Source organism: Ammospiza nelsoni, chromosome 4 (genome assembly GCF_027579445.1).
Source record: "Ammospiza nelsoni isolate bAmmNel1 chromosome 4, bAmmNel1.pri, whole genome shotgun sequence".
NCBI lineage: Eukaryota > Metazoa > Chordata > Aves > Passeriformes > Passerellidae > Ammospiza > Ammospiza nelsoni.
The window spans coordinates 6,392,248-6,402,696 of NC_080636.1; the positions used below are offsets into that span (position 1 = coordinate 6,392,248).

The window sequence follows — 10,449 nt, forward strand, 5'->3', positions numbered from 1 at the left end:
AAAAGCTGGGAAAAATCCCCCTGGATAAGCATCCATCCCAACCCACTGCAACCAGCAGAGGGGAGAGAGGGAGTTTTCCATGGACTTCCTTTGAGATTTCTAGATTATCCAATATCTCAAATGCATCCATAAAATGCTCCAATGCAAAATTCCTGGCACGTTTTCCCAAAACCGGGCAGGCAACGGAGTGAAATTGAAACAGAACTGTCCACGGGGATCTCTTAAAATTAATCCAATGGGATTGGAATGCCCACGGACTCCCAGCTGGAATATTTGTGTTCCTATGGAATGTGACACGTTTTTCCTCCCTTTTTATAATTTAATATTGGATGAAATAATGAATCCGAGTCTTGGGGTGAATTTATGGAGCGAGGGATGAATAATGCTGGGTTTCCTGGTTTTAATTAAATCTCGTCATTTCTGACACTTCCAGGAGGAATTACCACCGGGACACTCTTGGAGGGGTGTCAGGAATCCCGCTGGGATTTTACTGCTCTTTGCTGGAGCCAGGAACAACAATCCCAACAATCCTTCGGCTTTGGGTGGGATTCTGTCTTTCTTCTTTTTCTCAACATCCCTTTTTGGACATCAAGAGGAATTTTTTTAATGGAAAGGATGGTCAGGCTTAGGAAGTGTCCAGGGAGATTTGAAGTCCCTATCCCTGGAGGTGTCCAAGGAACTCCTGGATGCTAGGGTGGGGATTTGGCACAGCTTGGACTCGCTGATCCCAAAAGGCATTTCCAAACTTGGGGATTCCGGGATTCTTAATCCTGACTCCCAGGCAACCCAACAGTGGTGTTAGATCCCTGTTGGAAAAAAATCCTGGTTTCACACATGGAAATGGTGATGTGGATGCTGCTTCCCAGGCAGTGAATATTCCTTACTCTGGGGTGCAGAACTCGTGGATAACTTGGGAATGTTCCCCTGGAGAAGGGAAGGCTCCAGGCAGAGTTCAGAGCCCCTGGCAAGGCCTGGAGGGGCTCCAGGAGAGCCAGAGAGGGACTGGGGACAAGGCCTGCAGGGACAGGAGCCAGGGAATGGCTTCCACTGGGAAAGGGGAGATTGGGCTGGGATCTTGGCAAGGAATTGCTGGCTGGGAGGGTGGGCAAGGGCTGGGCTGGAATTCCCAGATTTGCTGTGGCTGCCCCTGGATCCCTGGCAGTGCCCAAGGCCAGGTTGGACACTGGGGCTTGGATCCACCTGGGACAGTGGGAGGTGTCCCTGTGTGTGAGGTGGGCTGAGTTTTCAGCTCCCTTCCCACCCAAAGTCTTCCACGATTCCATGATTTTGTTCCCCACTGTGAGCAGTGCTAGAGGAGCCCAGAGCAGTCTGAGGGATGTTTTGAGGCTTGGAGCAACCAGTGTGATATCATGGGATTCCTGGGATACCATGGAATCTTCCTTTCCACATCCATGTTCCATTAATAAATTCAGGAGCTGTGGGTGGCCTGAAGGTGGAACTGGCATTTGATGATCTCTGATTATCCCACTGCCTGTGACAGACCTAAGAGCAGATTAAAGCCATGGTGGATCTGGAAGGGAAGGGATCCTTGGGAATTCCCTGCTGGAAGCGCTGATTTAGGTGTCAATCCCATATTTTTGCATGAATTAAGAGGAAGGTGAAGTTTGGTAGCGCCAGCACTCCATGCTCATTGTTGTCTTCACCTTGGAGACTCATCCTCATTGGAATTGTGGGAATTTCTGTCTCTCCTAAGAATCCTGTTTGGGATCCCATGGAGCCATTTCCTAAATTGCATTAAATTAAATTAAATTCTGTAAATAAAATTAATTACATTAATTTAAATCATTAAATAAGGCATAAACTGCTGCTGACACCTTCCAGAAGCATCTTGGGTTTTTACACTGATTATCCTTATCCAAGAGTTTTCCAGAACCTGTGCTCCTGCAGATCCACAGCAGGACACCCCAGGAATTCTAGGATTTCCAGAGCCAGGCCCTGCCCAATTCTCCCGATTAATCTTTAATTTCCCCATGTTTTTTTTCATGGTGGGATTTTAGGAACACTTCTGGAGCTTGGACAAGACGGAAAACAAGATCCCACCCCAGCTGATCCTCCAGATCTGGGACAACGACAAGTTCTCCTTCGATGACTATTTGGGTAAGTTAGGAATTTTGGGATCCATCCCAAAAAAAGGGGAAACATCACCACCACAGGTTGTCTGGACAAGCTGTGGCTGCTTCTGGATCCCTGGAAGTGTCCAATGCCAGGTTGGATGGGTCTTGGAGCCCCCTGGGACAGTGAAAGTTGGGAGTTTGGATAGGGATGGTTGGGGTGGCCCAAACTCCATGGGATCAGGGAACATTCCATGTTTTAAGGATTTTTCCCACTGAGATGTCTCACCTGGAATGTTCTCCCCTGCAGGATCCATCCAGATGGATCTCAACAGGATGCCCAAGCCTGCCAAGACGGCGGAAAAGTGTTCCTTGGATCTTGTGGATGATTCCCTGTCCTCCAGCCGCTCTGTGTCCCTCTTTGAGCAGAAAACTGTCAAGGGCTGGTGGCCCTGCATGGCTGAGCAGAACCAGCAGAAGATCCTGGCGGTAAAGTGACCTCTCCATCTTTTTCCTTGGATCCTTCACTCCAATTCCCATCCCCAGAAGTGTTCAAGGCTTTAAATTCCTTCCCAATCCAAACCATTCCAGAATTCCCTGAAATTTTCATTCAATTCAAGCAAGGGCAAGAAATTCCATTTCCAGCTGGAGGTTTTGTGGATCCAGCCAGATCCACTGTGGTTAGCTGGAAGTTTTCCGGCACTGTGCAGAGGAACGATCGGTTTTGTGGGATTTTCACCCTGGTATTTGGAATGTGCCACCAAATTTGATTCCATGTCATGACTATTCCCAACAATCTTATGTCCTAAACACCTGGGAAAAATTCCAGCTGTCCCAGGGATAATTTTAAAGATGTCTGGGCTCCTGTTCCAGGTTTTGGTGGCTGTTCCATGCAGGTGAGAGAATCCAGGCAGGGAATTGGGTGATTCAACCAAAAAACCCTGAGCTGGTTCCAGGGAAATCAGGAAAGACTGGATGTGGAACTCAGTGATGATGGGTCACAGCTTGGACTTGATCCCAGAGGTTTTTCCAGCCTCAGCGATCCTGGGATTCCGTGGTTGCCCAAATTTGGGTGTCAGCGGGATCTGGGATTTCCTGGAATATCTCCAGTGACAGATGAAGGATCTCTGGAATCCTGGGATCCTCATGGTCATTGCTGGGAGTGGTTTGGTTCTGCTCAAAGCATATTTTCTTCCCCTAATCCTTATTTTCCATCCCACGTTCATTCCTCACCTTTCCCCCTGTTTTTGGGGATAATTAATAAGTTTTTGTTTAATCCATCCAGGGCAAGCTGGAGATGACTTTGGAAATCGTGGCCGAGCAGGAGCATGAGGAGCGTCCGGCCGGGATGGGTCGGGATGAGCCCAACATGAACCCCAGGCTGGAGGATCCCAAGTAAGAACATGCCAAATGGAAAAGCAGCCACCAGGGCCTGGAATTCTCGAGGACCAAATGAGAATTCTGTGTTTCCAGCTGTGGGGTACTGGGCTGAACTGGGTTTGCACCTGGGTCGGATCCACTCTGAACTGGTGGGGACTGGGAGGGAGGTCTGGAGAACAAGTTCTGTGGAATTGGGAAGTTGGTCTGGAGAACCAGTCCAATGGGATTTCGGACAGTGGTCTGGACTGCGAATCCATTGGGATTTGGAAGCTGGTCTGGATCACCAGTTCAGTGGGATTGGGAGGCTGGTCTGTACCACGTATCCAGTGGGATTGGGAGGCTGGTCTGGACCATGAATCCACTGGGATTTGGAAGGTGGTCTGGAGCACCAGTCCAGTGGGATTGGGAGGCTGATCTGGACCATGAATCCGGTGGGATTGGGAGGTCCGTCTGGACCACCAGGGAGGACACTGGTGGGTTGTATGCAGGAAGATGGAAGACCTGAGATGGTCTAGGGAGATTGGGAGGTTAGTCTGGAGCATGAAACCAGTGGGATTGGGAGTCTGGTCTGGATCACCAATCCAGATTTGGGGGACTGATCTGGATCACCAATCGGGTAGGATTGGATGACTGGTTTGGACCACCAAGGAGAACATTCATGGGATGTATCCAGAAAGATGACAGACCCGAGAGCATTAGGATTGGGAAACTGCTCTGGACCATGAATCCATTGGGATTGGGAGGGTGGTCTGGACCACCAAGGAGGACACCGGTGGGATGTACCAGGAATGTGGAAGAGCTGAGACAGTCCAGGGGGATTTGGAGCCTGGTCTGGACCATGAATCCAAGGGATTGGGAGGCTGATCTGGGTCACCAAGGAGGATGTTGGTGGGATGTACGCAGAGGGATGAGGAGCTGATACATTCCAGTGGGATTGGGAAGCTGGCCTGGATCACCAGTCCAGTGGGATTGGGAGGCTGGTGTGGACCATGAATCCATTGGGACTGGGAGTCTAGTTTGGACCACCAGTCCAGCAGGATTTGGGAGACTGGTCTGGAATCACCAGTCAAACTGGCCTGGATCACCATTCCAGTGGGATTCGGAGGCTGGTCTGGATTGGCAGTTCAGTGGGATTGGGAAGCTGGTCTGGATCACCAATCCAGTGGGATTTGGGAGACAGGTCTGGACCACCAAGAACATTCATGGGATGCATCCAGAAAGATGATAGACCTGAGAGCAGTGGGATTCTGCACCGTGAATCCATCTGGATTTGGGAGGCTGGTCAGGACCACCAAGGTGGACATTGACGGGACATCCCCAGAGGGATGAGGAGCTGACACATTCCAGTGGGATTGGGAAACTGGATGACTAATCCAGTGGGATTTCCAGGCTGGTTTGGGACCACCAAGGCAGGTGGGACTAGGGATCCAGGAGAATGAAATTCCAAGGTGACCCGCCCTTCCCTTGGCTCTAGGCGTCCCGAGACCTCCTTCCTGTGGTTCACGTCCCCATACAAGACCCTGAAGTTCATCCTGTGGCGCCGCTACAAGTGGGTGCTGATCCTGGCCATCCTCCTCTTCATCCTGCTGCTTTTCCTGGGAATCTTCGTCTACGCCTTCCCGGTATGGAGAGGCTGGGATTGGCCGAGGTCCGAGGGGTGGTGGATGCAAGGGGATGGAAAATTCTGTGCTGAGAAACACAATAGGTTAAAAAGGAACTTTTTTGGGTTTGGGATCCTTGTGGGAAAAATATGGAGGGGTTGGAGCATGGCCAGAGATGGGAATGGAGTTGGGAAGGGGCTGGAGCACCAGGAAAAGCTAAGGGAAAGGGGCTCATCCTGGAGAAAAATGGGATCAGGGAGGACCTTCTGGCTCTCCACAATTCCCAGAAAGTTTGGAGCCAGGTGGGATTTGGGATCTACTCCCAGGGAACAACAGGACAAGAGGGAATGGCCTTAAGTTGTTCCAAGAGAATTTTAGGTTGGATGTTAAGGAAAATCCCTCATGGAAAGCAGTGTCCAGCCCTGGAGCAGTGGAGTTCCCATCCATGGAATTATTCCAAAAATATCCAGATGTGGCGTTTGAGGACATGGATAATGACGAACAAGGGCTGTGGCTCTTTTCCAACCTCAACAATTCCATGATATCAGGAATAGTGGAGATCCCAAAAAAACATGGGAAGGCCATTCCTGGTATGTCCTCAGCAGCACCAAGTACTGGCACTGGTGTGCCAAGATGCCAAGGTTTTCTGGGATGCAGAGGGAAAAAATCTGGGATAGCTTTGCCTGCCCTGGTTGCCTTTGAGGAAATTCCATGGAGCTGCTGGCTGGATTTTTCCTTGGACTAAATGAGGATGGGGCAGGGATGGAGGAGCCTCTCCCTGCTGGAAAACTCTGCATTCAAAAAAAATCCTGGCACAGCTTTGGGAATGCTCCGGGACCCCTTTCCCAAGGGGCAGAACAGGTGATGTCCCAGATTTTGTGGGATCATGGAAAAAGGACCTGTAGCGATACAGGGCCAAGGGTAGGATGGTGAATTCATGAGATTTGTGGGAATCCCAGGGGATGGGAAGGAGCAGCGGGATGCAGAGGAGAGGAGGAGGTTCCAGGAAATCAAAGGAAACCGGGAATGCTTCCCACCAGTTGGACACTGGGATGGTGCTGGAGGGAGGGGCCAAATTTATTCCAAGGGTTTGAAGAGGTGGGAATTTCTCTTAAAAATTTTGGGAAGAGCAACCAAAATCCAGGAATGACTCCTGGTGCTTGTTAAATTCTTTCAATGATTCCCTTTTTTTCCCAATCATTCCCTTATTTTTTCCAGTGATTCGCTAATTTTTCCAGTGATTCGCTAATTTTTCCAGTGATTCGCTAATTTTTCCAGTGATTCCCTCCTTTTTCCAATAGTTTCCTTATTTTTCCAAGGATGCCCTAATTTTTCCAATCACTCCCTTATTTTCCCAAGGATTCCCTCATTTTTTTTCCAAGGATTCCCTCATTTTTCCAATGATTCCCTTATTTTAACATTGATTCCCTCATTTTTCCAAGGATTCCCTCATTTTTTCCCAATGATTCCCTTATTTTTCCAAGGATTCCCTCATTTTTCCAATGATTCCCTTATTTTTCCAGTGATTCCCTAATTTTCCCAACAATTTCCATGTTTTTCCATCCTTCCAGAACTACGCTGCTATGAAACTGGTGAAACCTTTCAACTGAAGCTGCTCCCGTGCCTGCCTAGGAATTTTGGGAAGGAATTTTGGAAGTGGAGAAGGAGCAACCTCATCCAGGCCTCCAGCTCCTGCCAAAGACTCCGCTTCCCTTTGGAATTCCACCTGGGAAGCGTCACCTAACCAAAATATTCCTGGTTTTCCAGCCTTCTGTGTTGTGTTTGAGTTTTCCTGCTTCTCTGGTTGGTAAATCCCAAATTCCAGTGAAAATCCGAGGAGGGAGCAGGGAAAGGACCTTTCCATCCAGAAGTTGAGAATGTGCAGAGGGTCCTCAGGGCAAGATTTGGGATTTGCCGACCTGAGCAATTCCCACCGATTCCAAGCACTTTTCACTCCCTGATCCAGCGTCAGTTTCCCTTTTCCCTGTGTTTTCCCATTTATGTATTGTAAACCTGTGGAAAATGTGTTGGAAAACCGGAATCCCTGGGATGACACGTTGCATTCCCAAAGCTGAAATAATGGGAGTGGGAAAGGTTGTGGTGCAAAACCTGGGATTTGGAGTTGGTGCTCCACAAAATCCCAATTTCTCTTGGATTTTGAGGCCTTTGCACTCCTTCATGGAATTCTGGAGCTGGTTTTCCCTTGGAGCTGCTCCACAATCCCACAGGTCTCCCATTCCAGCTGGGAGAGGAATCCCAGGAGCAGCTGGGCTTTGATTTCTGCCTCTCCCGCTGTCTCCCAGCCACTTTTTATGGGAATTCTTGGTCTTTTTAGTGTCAGTATTTGCAGAATCCCAGAATCCCTGAGGTTGGAAAAGACCTTTGGGATCATCAGGTCCAAGCTGTGCCTGATCCCCACTGAGTGCCTCATCCGGGAATTCCTTAGAAACCTCCAGGGATGGGGGTTCCAAAGCTCCCTGGGCATTTCCAATCCCTGACCACCCTTTCCATGAGGAAATTCCTGCTGGTGTCCAACCTGAGCCTCTCTTGGGACAACTTCAGGCCGTTCCCTCTTTTCCTGTTTTTCCCTGGGATAGATCCCAACTCTCACCTGGCTCCAAATCTTCAGGGATTTGTGCAGAGCCAGAAGGTCCCTCCTGATCCTCCTTTTCTCCAGGCTGAGCCTCACTGATATTCCTTTAGAATCAGCCATTTTTCCCTTGTATTCCCAAAGATTCTTATGGAAAACATCCCAACCCATCCTCGCTGCTGCCAGGCATTAATGGAGCAATAAACCTGTCCTGGGGCAGGATTTGTTTTCCAAACAAATCCGTGATCCACAACCTGCTCAGCCTCTCATGGATCCAATGGGAATGCTGGGGCATTCCCTCTTTTGCTGTTCCCTCCTCCTGTCCCTGGAGTGGGATGATCCCATGGGATGTGCCACTTGGGGATTTGTGACCTTGGCAGGGTTGGACTTGAGCTCAGAGGTCTTTCCCACCCTGGATGGTTCCATAATTCCATGATTCCCAGGGCTTTCCAGTGCTGGGAGGATGTTAATCCTCAAATTCTCATCCTGCAAGAAATCTCCCAGTTTCCCACCAGGAAAATTCCGTTAATATCCGGCTGCTCTGGCACCTTTGCTGGTTCGGGATCTTCCCATCCTCCCTTCAGCAGGATGAGATTTATCCTTGATTCCATGTTTTCCTTGGAGTTGTGGCTGCTCCGAATGAGCGAGTAGCTGGGAAGAGCGATCCCAAGGGATCAGTTTCCCAGGAAAAACCGCTGATGGCAGCTCCTGCCCCACTCTGGCCGGGATTTTAAAGCTGTGCTTAAAAAATAGGGAAAAATATTTTAGTTCCTTTGTTGGATGGGGATGTAATCCATGGGGGATCAAATCCCGGGACTCTCATTGGAACATCTCCCAGATTGCATAGGGCAGTTCCTTCTCTGTGTTTTCCGCACGGAAAACGCATGGCTTTGGGATTTATAGGGATTTTTAGGGATTTATAACCCCATCCCTGCTGCTGAGCTTTGGCTGATCCGTGGCCCCTTCCCAAAAGTTGGAGCGGAGGAATTGGCTCCGGATTTGCACATCCCAGGGTGGAGGTTTCATTTTCCGTCGTTAAATGCTTCGTTGTCCTTCTTTTTTTCCCTAAAAGCCTCCCAACCCCATTCCCACCCCCATCCCTGTTTATAGCCACCATCAAACCACCAGGATTCACTCCAATTTTCCAGAGGTTTTATTATCCCAAAGGATCTGAGGAGACGAGGACAAAAGTTGCTTCTGTTTGGCCCTTGCTGGGATTGGGAGTTTGGGTTTTATGGGAATGTTGGTCCCTGCTCCTTTCCCACCAGAATCCAGCTGTGTCAGAGGGAGTCTGGAATTCCCTGAGTGTTCTCCTGGAATCCACAGTGGGAATTCAGGTCCAACATCTCTTGGATTTGGGGGGATTCTGGGATTTCCCATCCTGATGTAATTCCCTGTGATGCCAACCCAAACATCTTGGAGCCAAGGGCCCCAAATGGATGCATGATCCATGTTGGAATGCCAAATGTGGGATGCTCATCCCCCATCCCACTGGGAATGCTGCTGTCTATCCCAGAAAGACAAAGAATCAAAATCCATCCATGGGTTTCCTTTGGAACTTCCAAGGCCAGCTTGGATAAGTGATTGTGGAATGCCTGGAATGGGATGGGCTTGAAAGTTTGGGATTCACTCTAGAGACACTTCCAATGGGAAATCCTATTTTATTCCCAGCATTCCCTTGGCAAACCTGGGTCAGCAGTGATGGGAGAGAAGGATCCAGGGCATCCCATTCCATAAAAACAGGGATTTCCAGAAGGAAATCCGTGCTCCCAGTCCAACTTTCATGCCAAGAGGATCCTATGGGATTCCGGTGGGTAAATTCAGATGGGAACATCTGGAAGAACCAACTCCATCCCATTTTTTTTCCCCTGAACAGCCACATCCAGCTCCAGGCCTGGTTGTGACTCCTCCAAATCCAGGTGGGAGCTGTGGAAAGAATTCCCTGTGGCTTCCGGTTATCCAGGGAATTGGCTGGAATTTGTTCTGGATCACCTATGCCTGCCTTATCTGCAATAATGCCCAAAGCACTGTGATTCCCAAAGAAATGCTCTGAAACATTCCTGTTCCCAGTGTTTTGATTGTGGGGATGGAACTGTGCCTTCTCTTGGGAGTGGGAATGGGAAAATCGGGATTGTGGAGAAGGGAAGAAATCCAGGGAATCCTCAGAGTCCCTGAAGGGGCTTGAGGAGAGCTGGACAGGGACTGGGGACAAGGCCTGCAGGGACAGGAGCCAGGGAATGGCTCCCACTGGGAACGGGGAGATTGGGCTGGGATCTTGGCAAGGAATTGCTGTCTGGGAGGGTGGGCAGGGGCTGGGCTGGAATTGCCAGATTTGCTGTGGCTGCCCCTGGATCCCTGGCAGTGCCCAAGGCCAGGTTGGACACTGAGGCTTGGATCCACCTGGGACAGTGGGAGGTGTTTCTGCCCATGGATGGGGTGGGAATGGGATGATCCTAGAATCCTTTCCATCATAACCTGTTCCATGATTCCAAGATTCCCTGGAAGTTAATTGCCAAAAGTTCCACTGCTTGAGCGTTTCCCTGATCCCAGATTTCCTCGGCCTGATGCCAGGAGTAATTCCAGCCTGCAATTCCAAAATGTGGGGACACCTTTGGGACCATTCAGACACAACACCCCTGTTGTGTTCCCATTCCCTCCGGGAGCTGAAGGAGCTGGAAAACTTCCATCCCACAGAGGGGCTGAATTCCCTAAATCTCCAGCATCCATCCCAAAAAACCCTGGCAGTGAGCGAAATGGATTTTGCTCCCCAGTAAGAACAATTTTCCAGGCAGTGCCCAATTTATGC

General features: G+C 49.6%; 1 protein-coding gene across 1 annotated transcript in view; it reads left to right on the forward strand.

Moving 5' to 3' along the window:
• DYSF (dysferlin) overlaps positions 1-9,700 on the forward strand; it is a 69,691-nt gene extending 59,991 nt beyond the window's left edge. The window contains exons 53-57 of the mRNA XM_059469819.1: positions 2,019-2,118; positions 2,383-2,561; positions 3,358-3,467; positions 4,927-5,074; positions 6,625-9,700. Of these exons, the coding sequence (XP_059325802.1) occupies positions 2,019-2,118; positions 2,383-2,561; positions 3,358-3,467; positions 4,927-5,074; positions 6,625-6,663 (576 nt within the window). The 3' untranslated portion in view covers positions 6,664-9,700. The remainder of the gene's footprint in view (positions 1-2,018; positions 2,119-2,382; positions 2,562-3,357; positions 3,468-4,926; positions 5,075-6,624) is intronic.
• Positions 9,701-10,449: the final 749 nt, after the last annotated feature.